This window comes from Schistocerca gregaria, chromosome 2, assembly GCF_023897955.1.
Source record: "Schistocerca gregaria isolate iqSchGreg1 chromosome 2, iqSchGreg1.2, whole genome shotgun sequence".
In the NCBI taxonomy this organism is placed as follows: domain Eukaryota; kingdom Metazoa; phylum Arthropoda; class Insecta; order Orthoptera; family Acrididae; genus Schistocerca; species Schistocerca gregaria.
In genome coordinates this window covers 251,243,687-251,261,864 of record NC_064921.1, presented here as the reverse complement: position 1 = coordinate 251,261,864, position 18,178 = coordinate 251,243,687, and the positions used below count along the sequence as shown (strand labels likewise).

The 18,178-nt window shown below is 41.3% G+C and overlaps 1 protein-coding gene across 3 annotated transcripts in view; it reads left to right on the top strand.

Annotated features, from left to right (window-relative positions):
* The window catches only part of LOC126336793 (trithorax group protein osa-like), a 77,411-nt gene that overhangs the window by 42,962 nt on the left and 16,271 nt on the right, over positions 1-18,178 (top strand). The window contains exons 4-6 of one of the 3 annotated variants that reach the window (XM_050000815.1): positions 3,775-3,973; positions 4,193-4,299; positions 11,817-12,615. In XM_050000815.1, the coding sequence (XP_049856772.1) occupies positions 3,775-3,973; positions 4,193-4,299; positions 11,817-12,615 (1,105 nt within the window). The remainder of the gene's footprint in view (positions 1-3,774; positions 3,974-4,192; positions 4,300-11,816; positions 12,616-18,178) is intronic. The other 2 variants (XM_050000817.1, XM_050000816.1) reach the window with 2 other exon arrangements.

Below are 18,178 nucleotides of genomic sequence, written 5' to 3'. Positions count from 1 at the left end.
CCATGGTTGATGGAAGTAATAAAAATCTGCAGGAATTGGGAAGTGCAGACAGAGACTTAAAAGACTGGACATCTTGTGGGAGAATGCTCAAGCAAGTGAAGTTCAGGAAGTTCAGGGCTAATTACCAGGAAAGAAGACAGTTGTGCTCTGGACGAAGGAAGGGATGGAACAACACAGAGAGAATGTGCAGCTGCTGAATGAATATCAAAACCACTCCAAACACGCTGGTTGAACGTCATGGTCCTTAGTGGGTCTGTACAAAACAAGAGGTAGTAGAAACAATGTTGTGTATGCAGTACAGAAATGTATTAGTGCAACAGATGAATACACATAGTTATGAAATATAGCTAAGTTTATATGTTTTGTCCTTATTCATTCCGTTTTTGTACTTGTTTGTTACTATAGAATCAGTCAACGTGAAGTAGTATTGAAAGTGAGTTCCAGAACAGTTTTTTGCAGCAAGATGCATAAATCATTGACACTATATGTAAGCCATTTTCACAAGTTATGCTGACTGATTTGACTTATTCGATTGGTTGTTACATGATGTTGGGAGGATACTTACTTTTGTGTTGTCTAAAGGGCAGTTTGTAAATGGTTATCTTGATTTTTGTTACACATTTTGATACCAGTTGTGGCTCATTTACTGATCACTTGCTACAATGTTTTTCAGATATACTGTATGGAAACTTCTCAAATATTTCATAAATGGAGTGAAAGAGGTGTTTAGTGATAAGACAACAACTGGAAAACATGAGTCAGGACCAAAATAGATATATGACTGCATTTCCATTGGATGATACAAGCATTTTGTTATATGTGGTTTTTATTACATTGTTGCAGATATATTGGACAGCACATACTCATTTTTCATATAATGTTCTTAGACTTCTTCTTTCTGCCTATTTGACACATGCTGAGTACCCAATGTTGCTCGAATATGTATTTATTCCAATCACCTCCTTCCTCCTCCCTCTGTCCATCTCCCCCACTCCCCCTCTATGTCCATCTCCTTCACCTACCTTTCTGTCCATCTCCTCCTACCCATGACTCTGTCAATCTCCTCCTACCCCTCTCTCTGTCCATCTGCTTGTCCCCCCTTTGTCCGTGTCCTCCTACCCCTCTGTACATTTCCTCCTACTCCTCTCTCTGTCTATCTTCTCCTCTCGTCTCTCTCTGTCCATCTCCTCTCCCCTTTCTCTTTCCATGTCCTCCTCTCCCCTTTCTCTGTCCTTTACCCACTCCCCTCTCTGTTTATTTCCTCCTTTCTCTATGTGTGTCCACCCTTTGCTCTTCTTTCTCCTCGTTGTCACCCCCACCCCAGTAGGGTGCTATTGGTTCTCACTACCATTGTATTTCTTTCCACATTGTAACTAGTCTGTGTACCAAATTTGGCTGAAATCATTCCTTGGTTTTAGGTTGAGCTTTCTACCCATGCCATTGTTCGCCTATGAGGGTAATCCCAAAAGTAAGGTCTCCAATTTTTTTAGAAGTACAGAACTCTGTTTGTGTGGCAGTTGGTCACACTGCTATGAAGAGTGCTTCACGCGCTGTGAGTAAACATGCGCACACCGCACTGAGGCACTCGGTCTTGGCTAGGCAGCCATTGAGAATGGAGCTCCTGTTGGATGCTACCGCCAAGTGCGAATTGCATGCAGTTATTCGGTTTTTGAACGCAAAGGGCACTGCGCCAATTGAAAGCCATCGCCAATTGACGGAAGTGTATGGTGAGTCGTACATGGATGTCAAAAATGTTCATAAGTGATATAGATAGTTTGCAGCTGGTCAGACCGAAAATCACTACGAACAAAGGAGCAGGAGACCATCAATTTCTGAGGGGAGAGTGTTGAAGGTTGAGAAAAGCATGCGTGAAGATCGGTGGATCACCCTGGATGATCTCTGCACGTTGGTTCCTGAGCTTTCCTGAAGCACTGCTCACAGATTTTTAACAGAAACATTGAACCACCGGAAGGTGTGCACAAGGTGGGTGCCATGCATGCTGATTGAGGACCACGTGTGGCAACGAGTTGATGCTTCCTGCGCATTTCTTCATCGCCTCGCATCTGAGCAGGAGAACAGGATAACTTTGAGGACTCGATTGTCATGGGTGACGAAACCTGGGCATACCACTTTACATCTGAGACCAAGTAACAATCACGCCAGTGGCGGCATCCTTCTTCGCCAAAGCTGCGGAAGTTAAGACAAACACAGTCTGCTGGTAAAGTCATGACAACCATTTTTTGGGATTGGAAAGGTGTATTGTTGGTCGACTTAATGCTCACTGTGACCACAATTAACACTGATATGCACTGTGAGACTCAGAAAAACCACAAACGGGCAATTCAGAACTGGAGAAGAGGAATGTTGAGCAAGGGCGTACACATTCTCCATAACAACGCTCGCCCACACATCACTTGGAAAACCGTTGCTCTCCTGCAACAGTTTCAGTGGAACATAATCACCCACGCACCCTGTAGTCCTGACCTGTTCCGTAAGTTAAAAGAACATTTGGCCAGAAAGTGATTCAGCTCCGACGACAAGGTGAAAGAACAGGTTCATAACTTTCTGAACAGCATATTGGCGAGCTGGTATGACACGGGCGTACAAAAACTGCCACAGCGTGTACAAAAATGCATCGACAGAAATGGTGATTATGTTGAAAAACAGCTAAGTGTTCAAGCTGTAAACTGATGTAAACCATTGTAGAAATAAACAGGTATATGTAATTAAAAAAAAAATAGGAGACCTTATTTTTGAGACTACCCTCATACATGCATGTCAAATGTATTTCATATGTATTTGTACATGTATTTACCTGTATCTTCAGAAATTTTTCCCTGCAGTTTTATTTTCACACAGCTCGATATTTGTGACAGTGTATCTCCTAAACTCTGTGTTGTAATACTATATATTTTTGTAGGTACATTCAGCAATGTATGTAGAAACTGTTTGCAAAATGTGTTGTGAATAACATTAGTAATAAAGAAATAATAAATTAAAACATTAGGCTTGATGCAGCAGCTTTTCGCGCATCTCAGTATATGATGTCATATCTCTTGAACTGTGTCGTACAGTGATAAATTTTCATAGGTACATTCAACTGTCTGCAAAATGTGTTGCGAATAGTGTTAGAAGCAAAGAAGTAATAAATTTAAATGTCATGCATTATGTGACGGTTTTTCATGCATCTCTGTGTTTATAATGTCATATCAAATATCGTGTTTCATGCAGCAGTTTTATTGCATGAACAGCAAAACTGTAGCAAGTGACAAGCTTTTTTTCCTTTCTTCATTTTGTAGGGGTTATCAGAAAAAGTTTTGTAAAGATTTGTAATTATTTTAAGTTTGTTGCAAGTCACTAAGTGCTCTTATTCTCAAATACTGGATGAATAGAGTATGGATACTCACACGTCATGGGCCATGCTGCTCCACCCCCACCCCTATAATAGATAGATCATTCTTACTCTTACACTGATTGTCTCCAGAAAATAAGTGATGAGTGTGTCAAGTTTGATTGAAATCGGCGCAGTGGTTTAATAGTAGAGGTGGAAGATATGTACACACATACATATGTATGTACATCCATTTTTATAATATGTATGGATTCAATGTTGTTCAGAAGCAGGACTAAGCCACATCCATAAAACACATTGTTAAATGTGCATGGTATTATCAGCTACATTTCGTGAAGGATAGTGTCCATTTAGCATCAACACAGTAAACCTTACTTTTTCTGAGTTGAGTTGTAAGGAAATATTTTTTAATATATCTATAGCCTCCAGGTGCTCCACAGCATGGCATGCATGGACCACCACCTTCAGGGCAGCCAGGTGGACCTGGTGGACCTGGTGGTCCCTCACCAACACCGAGTGGTGAGATGCCTCCAAATACGCAAGGGCCTTTGCAGACTTTCCCACAGCAGCAGGGAGGCTACAGAGGTCAGATGATGCCATCTCAGCAAGCGATGCCCCAGCGTAAGCATAGTATTTTGTGTCTTTTCTTTGTACTGATTAATATGTATGAAGTTTCTTATTTTAAATCTTCTCCTTTTAATTTTTGCTTGTCATTCCTGAGAAGCTTCAGGTAAGATTATTACACTTTTACTAAAAGCTGGATACACTAACTTCCTCATATTTAGTTTCCTTGCTTGCTCTGTGACTCATACTTTCTTCTATTGGAAATTACACTTACAGGACCTGGAGCAACGTCCGGACCACAACAGTATCGAGGAGCTTATCCTCAGCAGGGACCGCAGGGCTATCCAGGACAGTATGCAAACCAGTCTCAGGGTCCCCCACAGGTAAACATACATATATTGTAAGTGACCAATTTAATTTTGTGACTCAAACAATCGCAGCTGTAACATCAGCAGCAGTATAGGTCAAACAAAATTATCTGTATTTCTTTCTTGATAACAGAAATGGGACAGGATTTGAGAAGGTGGACTTCCATGTTGTGGAGACAGGGTTGATATGTTTCTAGTTTTTATTAAACTTTTCACTAACATACATTTCATTTCCATGTTAATCTACCTTTTTTAAAAGTTTAAATCTCTGTAAATTGAATGATCAGAACACCATAACATTATTATAAATTTGTTTTTCTTCTTTTCTTAAAGTTGTAAAAAATTTCCAAGCATTTATGTTGTTAAATTATTTTAATTACAAACTTGTGCCCTATATGTGTTCCCCTTTCCTAAAATTCTCCCAATATATTGATATTGCCCATTTGACTTTTCTACTACAATCCTTATGTGCTTGTTCCATTTCATTTCACTTTACCACATTACAACTATATATTAAATCAACAGAACTGTGTCAAGCAGCACACTACTGATGCTGTATTCAAGCTTTACAGATTTGTTTTTTTCTGCTTATCTGTATTATCTAGCACTTTGGTACTTTTATAGCTAGCTGCCATTCATCACATCAACTAAAATTTCTTCTAAGTCATCTTGCATCCTCCTACAGTCGTACAACCCATAAAGACTCACCATCATTATACTCTTCATCAAAAACAACAATATTCACTATAGAAAAGTGCCTGTACACATTTCCAGGCCACCATTTTCCTAGAGACATGGAGTCTTAGTTTTATATTGAATAAGAATACAAGCTGAAGTGACGAATTAAAATTTGTGCTAAGGTGAGAACTTTAACCCAAGTTTCATGCTTACTAGGCAGATGTGTTATCCACGTCACCACCCTGGCATTGTGGCAAACACAGCTGCACAGAGTACCCTAGTCCAATGCCCTCCCTAACAGAAATTCAATTCACACCTGAGCCCACCTTGATTTTCGCCTTTTTAAGTCGTCTATATTGCCAAGGCTCTCCGATATTGAATAGTACCCCAGTTTGTTCAATAGTAATAAAGAAGTATGAGCCAAGTCAATATTCACTCCACACTGTATATTTAAACTCTGTGGTATTGCAAATACATGATGACTCCATTTATAACACGAGCAGTACACCGCCTTATTCAACAAATATAACTTGAGATGCCACTTCCTTTCTGTGAAATTCTGCTTAATGTGGGAGGCTTCCAACTTCAATGAATGAATTTATGCAAATATGTGACAGCTAGCTTTTCTTCTTGCACCCGACTGAAATGATCAGTGTGACACAAGGACACTGTCATAACCACACTTACAAAACAATGGATATAATGGAACACACAAATAGAGAAATGAAAGTGTTGCTGAAGTGATAATTGTTGTCAGTTAACTGTATGGTATAGAAAGTAGATATGTATGCCAGTTTCTCAAGTATGTTTCCCAGTGATGATGCACAGAATAGGTGAACAGAATAGGCTTGCTGACATACACACCCTCAAAAACATACATTTTCCATATTTAGTGCATTGTGCTGCCACCTACTGCTAGTACTCCATACCAGTGATGTCAGTAGTCATTAGACATCGTGAGAGAGCAGACTGGGGCATTCTGCGGGACTCAAGGACTTCGAACATGGTCAGGTGATTGGGTATCACTTGCATCATACATCTGTATGTTAGATTTCCACACTCCTAAACATCCCTAGGTCTACTGTTTCCAATGTGATAGTGAAGTAGAAACGTAAAGGGTCATATACAGCACAAAGCGTACAGGCCGACCTCGTGTGTTAACTGACAGAGACTACCGACAGTTGAAGAGAGTCATAATGTGTAATAGGCAGACATCTATCCAGACCATCACACAGGAATTCCAAACTGCATTAGGATCCACTGCAAATACTGTGACAGTTTGGCAGGAGGTGAGTTGGATTTCATGGTTGAGCAGCTGCTCATAAGCCACACATCACACCGGTAAATGCCAAACGACACCTCGCTTGGTGTAAGAAGTATAAACATTGGTTGATTGAACAGTGGAAAAGTGTTGTGTGGAGTGACGAATCACGGTACACAGTGTGGCGATCCGATGGTGGAGTGTTATTATTTTATGAAGAGGGCTTGCACCCCTCATTGTTTTGTGTGGCACTTCATAGCACTGGTGTACGTTGCTGTTTTAAACACCTCCTTGCTTCCCTCTTTGAAGAGCAATTCGGGGTTGGCGATTGCATCTTTCAACATGATCGAGCAGCTGTTCATAACGCACTGCCAGTGGCATAGTGGTTACACAACAATAACATCCCTGTAATGGACAGGCCTGCACAGAGTCCTGACCTGAATGCTATAGAACACCTTTGGGATGTTTTGGAAAGCCGACCGCCAACTTCATGCCAGGCCTCACCGACCAACATCGATATCTCGCCTCAGTGCAGCACTCTATGAAGAATGGGGTGCCTGATTGAACATACACCTGTGAGAGTGGAAGCTGTCATCAAGCCTAAGAGTGGGCCAACACCATATTGAATTCCAGCATTACCGATGGGGGGCACCACAAACTTTTAAGTCATTTTCAGCCAGGTGTCCAGATACTTTTGGACACATGGTGTATGTTAACAGATCACTACAGCAAACATTTATACTGATTATTATGAACAAATGTTAAATGCTGTACAGGCTCATGGCATATAGGGATGTGAACCATAACTGGAGTTCAATGATTTGTAAAACTGACTAGTACTTGAATGTAATGCTTAATAGTAGCACTGTTGTATGAAGTCTCAGTTGAAGGTAGCAGTCAACTGAATGCAGTCTACTGTTCTGTTTCACTACAGACTCAGTTTTAAACTTGTGAGTTACAGTAAATTCATGTAATCTTTCATATTGCTTACAAATTAATTTGCAGGTATTTCTTTAAATAGCAATGTAGTGTTCTAATGAAAAGTGAAGGTACTGTCTTTCATAAACTGTTATGTTCACACTGCTACTTTATGTTGACTCATCATATGTGCTTTTCATAGCAGAGAATATGAAGCAACAAAGTGGCCAGATTTTACAGCTGCAATAGAAATGTTTTTGGTGGCACCAGAAGTGCATAAAACTGATGCTTACAATGATGATTCAATGTAATCACATAATGATACAGGCAAATAGTATTCAGGACTTCTAATTTGAAAAATAGTAGGATAGATGGAACATACAAACTTTCATGTTACAAATGCTAGTGAGAACCATCTGGAAACCATTCCTAAAATTTTGCTCCCGCCTATAAACATACCATTTTTTCAGAATATTGATATGTGTGTAATTGCAGAAAGGGTTTGTTATTTTAAATATAAGTGTGAACCCAAAGGAAGAAATCGGCTAAATTTCAGTCTGCTTCTGATAACAAAACTGTTCAAAAGATTTGGGAGGCCATACCTTTACGTTGATGTGCATGAAGTACAGAAACATCTGTATGAAAGCTTCCCGCATCAGAAAATTACTTCAAGGGATTTTCAGTCCCAAAAATGAATTTACCTTTTGATATAATGAAATATAACAACAAAGATTGTGTGCTACTCAGTTTCCATTAATTTTGTTGTCTAGAGTGGGGCACTTTAAAGTAGCATCAGTGATGAATATTTATTACTGACTGCTTTAACAGATCTTTCTGTATCAGCTGGATGTACTTGTCACATAGAGTTATCTGCATTCCTTACTTACACAAAATAGACTTATTTTCTACTTGTCAGTTGTTTTTATTTCAAAACGACCACTTTTGGGCAGTGTCATCATCTTCAGATCATGTCTTATAGTTATAGAATAACCATTGTTGTAATCAGTTCATTCTTTTTGCAATAGACGTGGTCTACGGTGTGCCTTAAGGGGCTTATGGGAGGTTACTAAGAAACTTAAAAAAAAGTATTTTTCAAAATTTTATTACTGTTGGCAGCAGATATCTGAATAACTAACTGCAGCAAATTGCTCAAATTTTAATGGTATATTCTCTAGGCATTTATCTATAAGTGTCATTTTTTTGTTTTCAAAAATCTTTGTCTGTTGTCAAGAAACACCCCAAAAACATGGCTTTAGGGTACCAAAACTGGGCTGTGGATTCCAAGACAGCTATGCACAGCAACTGGGCTGAAATGTTTACAATATATTCCTAAGATCCCAATCTCCAAGAGCAGTGAAAATTTTCCTGATATTTTAATCTGTTTCCAAGATTCAGATGTTCAAAGTTATCCCAGTTGTACATGTAAAGTACACATTTAACATCTGGTGTGAGGCGAAACATAGTTTATAAACCCAGAGAAAGATACTGTCAATTGTCTCCATTATCATCAGAAGGATTTTGGGAACCCCATGTTGTAGTACTGAAACACTTGCAAAATTTTTGTGCATGTAATTTTTGGTTTGAACTATAAATTTATATTTGTGTTATTTCAATTTTACGTAAAGTAAACTACCAGACTTTTGCTGACCTATAAAGTTCTTTTCGTATAAGTAGTATGTCCTGCTTTAGCAGGGAAAGGAAGAGAGCCAGTGGAAAAATGCTCTTTTCGGAGCACAGAAAAGACGAATACACTCCTGTTTTTCTAAAAGACTCTGACTGAACAGTGGGGTACCACCTGCTTCATTCTACCTTCCCCAGCACCATTAAAATTTTTTCCAAAAACTTGGCATACTAATGGATTTGCAGTTTTTAATACTAAGATAGAAGGAGACAGTGGCAGTGGGAAAAAGACAGAAAAGTAATAAATACTGGGAGGTAGTAGACAGTGCTTGTGGTACAGAAGGAGTGGAGGACACAGTGGCAGTGTGAGAAAAAGAGAGGGACACAGTGAAAGTGGAACATAGTTGACAGTGACAGAACAGTGCTTGGAAAAGAGTGAAGGAGACAATGCACGTGGGAGAGGAATAAAGAGAAGGAGATAGTGGAAGTGGATGAGAACCAGTGACAGTGACAGACAGAGTGTATGACAGTAACAATGAGGGAAAGAGAGATATTGATGGTGAGAAGAGACAGCAGCAATGGGATGGAATGAATGATATATTAGCAGTAAGAGAGAGAAAGAGGGAGACAGTGACAGTGAGAGGAGACAGAAGCAGTAGGACAGCGCGAAGGAGACTGTGGCCACGAGACAAGAGATAGTGGCTGTTTGAGAGACACAAAGAGATAATGCCAATAAGTTGGGCTGAATGAGTGAATGAGAATGATCAAGGGGGAGTGGAGGGGTATGAGCAACTTTCAGTGGAGGACTAATGGGTGTGAGCAAGCTACCGTTAGGGGAGCTTGCAGGAGTGAGAGATGAGCTGAATGTTAAAAAGAGCACAAATATGTTTGCATCCCAAAATTTTTGAGAGAATTTTTAAAGGTGCTGAGGAAGGTAGTTTTCTGCTAATGTTTTATGTGTATTTGATGTATATTGTAATGAAATGGCAACTAATATAGGGGGAACCTCATACTATATACGACTTACACAGTGGCTGGCTGTGTAGTTTTGTGAAGTGACCAGATTAAAGTCATTTTAATAATGTGCACAGACAAGCTTTCTGGGTCTGAGTGACTCACTACTAAATGGTATGTTTCACTTGTCATGTAATATTTAAACTGAGCAACTGCTAAAATGCTTCTTGTTGTAATCAGTATCTGATCCTTGTGTTTCTTATTCTTTCTAGCACTGATGATGGCTATACTGTAGCTGAAATCCAGCTACACCTGCAATAAAATGTAAATTTATATGTAGCTGATTACTGTGTTCATCCCTGATTGTACTAAAAATATCATTTGACAGCTATTGGGTTGGTGCATATGTTTGAAACATTTTCCCAACATATATTCATAACAGAGACTTAAGGCATCAATATGTTCTCGTTCACTATCTACAATAGTCTGCCAACTGTGGGGTAACTTTTTGAATCTGCGACTATAGAAATCACATGGTTTAAAGGTAAAGAACTCTCAACCCATGTTCGGAGTGCATTTTCATCTGGAAAGGAAGTTCCTTGGTAGTTTTAAATGGAGAGCATAAAAAGTGAAAAATCGCCGGACACAAGATCAGGTCAATAAGGTGGTTGTGGAAGGACTTCCCAACCAAACTCCTGTATTGTGTTTTTTGTTAGTCTAGCAGAATGTGGGTGTGTTATTGTGGAGTAACTTCACTTCATGCAATCTTCTCGTACAGTGTTCTTGGATGGCATCAGCAAAATGTCTCTGTTGTTTACAATAAATGTCAGCAGTGAAAGTTGCGGAAGCAGTTCATAGTACGCCACCATGTCACTGTTCCACAAGATTCATATTACCTTTTGTGGATGGTTGCAGGTCTTTGTATAGGAATTGCTGTTTTGTTTGGGCTCAGCCATTCTCATCTTTTCCTTATGTTAGCATAAAGACACCATTTTCCATCAACAGTAACAATACAGGATAGGAATGGTCAGTGTTGTTCACGAGTCAGTTGATGATGAGCAAGGAGAGGTGCACATATAGCCACCTGCTGATTTTTGTAATTTTGGCTTTGAGCATGCATACCCAGACACCTGATTTTTGGACCTTTCTCATAACATGTGATAATCTTGCACAATGGTGGAATGGTCACAGTTCATCTCATTTGCCAATTTTGTAGTACAATGATGTCTGTCATTGTTGATTAATGTGTTTAAATTATCTGCACCAAACTCTGAAGATCTTCCTGAACAGGGAGAGTCACTATACCCAGGCCGCTGAAACATTGCACTTGACGTTTGCGTATGAAGTTGGCAGCGTAACAGAGTAACAAGTGAAGAACGATAGGCGCTAGGCGTTCAGCATGGGGCGCCAACCAATCACAGCGCAGTGAGCACTGCTGTTACTCATGTGCTGTGACGTCAAAGTTCCCGCATTTATAGTGTCATAATAATCCTGCTTAAAATGAGAAAACCATTTTCTTGTCATGCTGTGTCCAGTGGCATAATCCCCATAAATAGTGCAAAAGAATTTGTCAGAAATGTTCTGATTTCTCCCATTTATAACATCCACAGCTCCACTCACTATCTCCAAATGACAAAATAATACTACATAAACTCAAACAGCAAATGAAAAAGACAGGTGATAAAGAAACCCATAGCAACCAGGGAACAAACATGTAAAACAAAAAACAAAAATGCTACGAGCTTGTATACCAACCTAATGTAGGGGGCACCTTGAATACAAACGTAATTCTTAACGCTTGTTACTCTGTAACTATGAGAAATGATCTGTAGATGGAGGACATTGCTAAAAACGAATAATTTTTAGATAAAAATGGTGACTGGCAGACAGAAAATAAGTCTTTTTTTGTATGGATCTCTCTTTTTCTAGCCACAGAGTATCTGTTGAAATACGAAGTATATTTGTGTTGATAACCACAGCAGTATTCATACATTGCAAATTCAAAAGCATATTAAATATTTCTGAACCTATTTTTTATCATTCATTTTGTGTGAATTAATTTTTCTCGCAGATTTGATGTATTTTATGATATTTTTAACAGAGTTACGGTCCTCCAATGGGACCCCAGCAGGGGCCACAAGGGCCCCAGCAGGGACCACAAGGTCCCCAGCAGGGACCACAAGGGCCCCAGCAGGGACCACAAGGGCCCCAGCAGGGGCCACAGGGACCCCAGCAGGGGCCACAGGGACCACAACCAGGACCACAGCAAGGGCCACCATCACAACAACAAGGGCCACCGCAGCAGCAGGGCACTGCACCACCATCACAACCACAACCACAGCAGCAACAACAACAACAACAACAACAACAACAACAGGCCCCAGGACAATCACAGTCTGCACCACCACCACCTCCACCACAAGCAACACAGGGATCTGCACAAACACAACAACAAGGTCCTCAACCACCACAGTCAACTACTGGTACTGGGCCACAGCAGATGTCTGTTAACTCTGCCCCACAGCAGGGTAGTGGTTACCCACCAGGTGCACCAAGTACCACATATAGTGGGCCTTCATCACAGCAACAACAGCAGCAACCACAGCAGCAAGGTTATGGGCAAGGAGGAGCACCACAGCAAACACCCGGTTCCTTGCCATCGCAGCAGCAACAGCAACAGCCACAGTCACAACAACAGCAGCAGCAGCAGCAGCAACAACAACAACAACACCAACAACAGCAGCAGCAGCAACAGCAACAACCACCACCCTCCCAGCCTCAGGCACAACAGCAGTTATCTGGAGGATATGGACCGTCACCCCCTACCACTACATCTGTTGGTACTGGTCCCAGCTTCATCAGTCAGGGGCCTGGACAACCACCTCAGGGTAGTACTTACGGTATGAACATAAATGTGTATTCTCATTCTAATTTTCCTGTCTTTTTCTTTTAAATTAATTGGGGTAAATTAGTGAGAACATGATAAAATTCAAGTTGGAATGCAGCAATGTTGCAACTGAATTTCGTAGTGTCTAAATTGTTTCTGATAAAATTATTTGTTGGCAAAGGAAAATGGCCAGAATAGTCCTTCCTAGACAACATGGATTTTAAAGGATTTTACAGTCAGGCTTGTAGACAATGTATAAAGACATCAATATACTGCACTAATAGATTTTGTATGATTGATATTAGTTCTGTTATTTTGGAATCAGGCACAAAAAAAGAAAGGTGTTTGAGGGCATGTCGGAACAGAATGCGGTAGCTTTTCACTTGAACAAGTTCATTCAAAGTATATGTAAATTAGTTGCCATACATGAAATTTTGCAGTTAGCCTGTCCTTTGAGTTCATAACACAGTAATGGAAACAAAAAGACATGAGCAATCAAGGAGGTAATGAAAAAAGAGCAGCATGGAATAGTTTGTTAAGTGATGGTGAAACTGTAAGAAATATAGTGATTTATTCACTGTACAGTGCCATATACAGGGACGCCAAAGAAAGAGAAAAAGATAACAGACAAACAAGAAGCTGTGGATAAATGATATATGATATGTAGACTCTTAAAAAGTCATAAAAATGTCACTAGATTTCAAATATTTCCTCTTGTGACTGTAATACTAAGTTTAAAAGAGGAGCATACTAATGCACTAGGAGTGACTCATGATCTATGGGTGCCTGTACTGGAAGTAACCTGATTATTATCAGCTGTTTTGCTCCTTACCCACAGTGGGGTCATAATGTCTGTACAATTTATTTTTGATGATGTTGGCAACAATTTTATATGCTGAGTTTAGTAAGCTTATTCCTTGGTAGTTATCACAATTTTTCAGGTCTCCTTTTTTGAACACAGGAAGACATTTGAATTAGTCCAGCTGGGGGTATATCATCTTGTGACCTGACATATTTACAAAGCTTAGGAATCTGTCTATAAATGACGTTATTGCAAAATCAAACAGCTCTAGATTGACTGAATTGTCTCCTGTGGGTTTATCAGTAAGTGTGTTGTTCCCTTGAAGAGAATACAGCCAGTTTTATTCCCTATTCTTGTCCAGTCTGGCAATGTGCTTCACATAGACTGATCTCATTGTTTACAGAACAAGCTTTGATTAAACTTTCTGTTGTATCCATGAAAGAAGGTAGAACAAATAACAAAAGACATGAGTAATCAACACATTTTATTCCTTTACCAATGAAGAAAGAAAGCAGAACTATACATAACTTAAATGAGTGGCTAGCTATACCATGGAGACAGTTAATATCAAAGTCTATGGATGGCACCAAGTAGAAGGAATTCCGAAATAGTGTAGCTACAAGCAGAGTCAAAGTCCAGTTGATGGCGATCCAAGTGTTATGGCATTGTGGTAACATCAATAGCAGAATCCAGGATGAGACTGCCCGAGTGTGGTTCCATGTGTGCTTATGGAGCTCTGGCAGCATAGGAATATGCCCACCATTGGTGAGTCCAGAGTGGCAGGGCACGGCGTTATTGGAGCAGCACTGGTGTGCAGCTATTTCGTAAGGTGATGCCAGCCGGCTGGGTGTTGCCAAGATTCCGCAGAGGCAGATATGTGCAGGGGCCATGCCTGCACTGTTAGGCTGGGTAATGCTGCACATGAGACGGAAACACCTGACCCATGGGCATTGTGATGTGTGACCTGTACCCATGTGGCGATAGGCCCCATGGTGTAGGCATTGATGATACCACACTTTCCCACAAAGTGCCTCACAGGGATGGTTTACTTTGAGAGGCCATCACGACGATGGGGTGGTACGGGCTGGAGGCAGGGCAATGAGGTCAGACTAGGAGCTGGTTGACCTGCATTCCAGCATTTGCTGCACAGGTTCCCAGAAAAACTGGTGGCAAAATGCACTTGCTGCCCTTCCTTGTGTGAGCAATCCCCTGCTGATACAGGCATATCCACATCCAGGGGCATCTTGGTAGCTGACGGTGAAGAGGACAGTGGCTGAGATGACAAGAGGCCTGGTGTTTATGGTGGTGACCGCAGTGGTGGTGATGCCGTAGAGTGCAATGATGTAGGCAGAAACACCAGGGCCTGTGTTGGTTGAGCCTGCTGTGGTGGAGAGTGCAGCACCCTTGGCCAAGGTGACTAGGGTGGTGATGAATGTGGCTGTGATGCAAAACCTTTCTGGTAGCGCTAGGCAGCTGGTATGTTACACACAGGAGGAGAAACTGTCTGCTCAAACATTCTCCGGAACAGAAAGGTCTGCAGGTGGATCATGAACAGCACGAGAGCACAGCTGATTCTGGCGTCTGCGATGATGGTGTCCTGATCCATCCTGAATAACAGGGGTTACTCTCCCCACAGATTTGACTATAATCCCAGGTCCACATGAATAACCACCATTAAAGACCCTGATATACACTTTGGCATTGGCCTGGAATTTTGTGAGAGACAGAAGAGTGCCTGTGGACTGAGGAGGATGAGGAGGTGCAGTGTAGTCCTAAGAGATCTGTCATGCAGAAGTTCTGCCAGTACTTACCTCCCTGAGGTGGCCTACATTACATTGAGAAGAACAGGAGCAGAGCATTTTCCTTGGAGTGGGACTGCCTTGATTTCAAAATCTGTACCTCAAAATTATGCATGACTTGCTCCTTGTCACTGTTAGATTGTGGTGAAAAGGGTGTTCATCTGATGTGGGTAATTGCATTGGCATTACAAAAAGACATGTATTCAGCTGAAATCAGTTGCAGGTCATTATCAGATACAATAGTATTTGGTAATCCTCCTTGGAAGAATATATTTGCTATAGCTCAAATTGTGCTGGCCAACATTTTGGGATGCATAGGGACCACAAAATGAAATTTGAAAAAAGCATCCAGTACAAGAAGCCATCACGAACCCAAAATGGTACTGTGAAACCAATACGAATTTTGTTGCCAGGGGTGTCTGGTTGGGGCCAGTCAGACAATTCCTGATAAGGAGTAGGCAGGTTCTCAGTGCATCACTTGCAATATGTAATCATGTGTCCATATCCAGCCATATGCAGTGCCGTCTGGCCACTTGCTTCATACAGACGATGCCCCAATCTTCTTTATGAAGTAAGTCCAACAGTTGCTGCTGCAGAGATACTGGTATCAGCAGCCAGGTCTGTTCATTAGGTGTGCATAGGAGCCAACTCCATTTTGGACCAAAAAGTCATCCTGTTGGGAAACCCAACACCTAAGACACTCATTGGGAGGTAACTTCCTATCCACAGTCCAGCCTGACTAAATAACCTGGCGAAGGAGCTTGAGGGTACCATTCTAACCTGTTGCCATAGCACTTTTACGTTGGTCAATTACAAAGGTAAGCACTGTGGCTTCGTCGATCTGGTCAATGTGAAAGCAAGCAGTCTGAGAAGAATTAAACTCTGCATATGATCCTATAGGTAGATGAGATAAAGTATTCACATTGCTGTGGCATACCAGAGAATTTCATAAATGACCAGGGTAAGCACACAATGTTGGAGGTTTTTGCTGTCTGGACAGGCACAATTTTGGCTGGGTGGAATAAATTGGTGAGAGGCTTGTGGTCCATTACCAGGAAAAAATTCCATCCTTAAAGACATTGATGAAACTGGGAAATGCCTTAGATGATTGCCAAGGCCTTGTTCTCTAGTCAACTTCACTTCAAGTGAGTTTTGTTAAGCCACATGATCTTTGTTAAGCAGTTTCAGTGTGAGAGCAGTTGGGTGGTCTGTGGCGCTGATCTTGTGGGACAGAACTGCCCTAGTGCTGTAGGAGGAGGCATCTTCTGAAAGAATCATAGGTTTCATAGGATCAAAGCAGACAAGACATATGCTGCACAGCAAGACTTTATTAATGTCTGGAAAGCTGTTTCTTGCTGACACAGCCAGACAGGGGAAACATTTTTCTGAGAACATGAAAGGGGGCTGCAATCTGAGCAATGTTAGGGATGAAGCGAAAATAATATGAGATCTTGCAGAGGATATCTTAGAGTTCAACAAGATTCTTCAGAGAAACAAGCTTCCAAGTAGCTTCCGAGCAGAAGGGTAAACACTGTGGGAGTCATTGGCGTGATTGAGCTATTCCATTTGGGTACAGAAAAATTTGCATTTGGAGTCCTGCGTTGGTGAGGGTTTAGAAGAGGCATTCTGGGTCCCAGAGGTGCTCCTCTGGAGTACTGCCACAGATGACAGTGTCCAGGTATTTGGAGCACCAAAGGATCTTCGACATCAGTAGCTCTAAAAACTGTTAGCAGATGACCGGAGTAGAAGTTCTGCCAAAGGGTAGTCACTGGCATTGGAACAGCCTTATGTGAGTGTTGATTACAATGAAGGATTTCATCACATCATCTGACTAGAGTTGCACATAAGTGTCCTTGATATCAGTCTGCAAGATGAGCATGTCCCCTTGTAATTTGTCCATTGATTGTTCGCAGTGAGGGAGAGGGTGCAAATCCACAGCAGAGTGTGCATTGATGGTGGACTTACAATCTGTGCAAAGATGGAGTTGTCCAATTGATTTTCTGACAATGACGATGGGTGACAGCCATTGACTGCAGAGATGGGCTTCATAACCCCCAGGTCCTGCATTCGTCTCAAGTCTGCCGCAAATTCCTCTCTGATGGCGTGGGGGACATCTTGTGCTTTGATGAATCGTGGTTGGGCAGTATCTTTTGAGGTAATGCGGGCAAAAAAGTTTTTTGCCTCATCCAAAGTGTCCTGAAATAATTGATGGTATTTGTCATATAGCTTCGTGATGCTGCCGTGGTGGACAAGGGAGTTGTTTGCTGCCATATAATCTGAGATTTGGAGGCTGAAGATGTCAAAGGAGTTGAGGCTAAAAATGTTATAACTGTTGTAAGAATGAAGTACTGTGACTGGGATTGCCTTAATTATAGATCTGTAGTGCCACTGTAGAAGACATGCAGAGGGTAGCATGCAGTCCCCATTGTACTTGTTGAGAACCTGTGTTGGATTTTTGAGCCGTGGGGAGCCGAACTTTTTGAACGTGCACCTATTAATCAACATAATGGATGCCCCAGCATCCAGCTACATTTGGACATCCCGGTTTTAAATACACAGCTGAATAAAAGTTTCTCTGGTTCACAAACAACCGTAGAAAGATGCTGAGGGGGACTGACAGCCCAGGATGATTCATGCGTAGAGGAAATGCTGTAGCAGGTTTGAACAGGAAACAACTCCTCAGAAACCAAATGTTTCAGGAACAACACATCATTTGACACTGACTTGATTGACATCCATGCTTCAGAATCGTGGGCAGCCATGTTAACACATGTGCCTCATAATTTCATTGAGCAAATGCCTCGGATGTGCCCAATCTGTTTGCAAAACAGACAATTGTTTCTGTGGAAACAGCAAATGTCCTTACCCATGAGAGATGTAGCTGTGAGGGCAGAATTGCAATTTGTCTGCCGATTTACAGCAGCTGCAGGTGTGCCATAGATTGTTTACAGGGCCCAGCAGAACTGCTATATGGA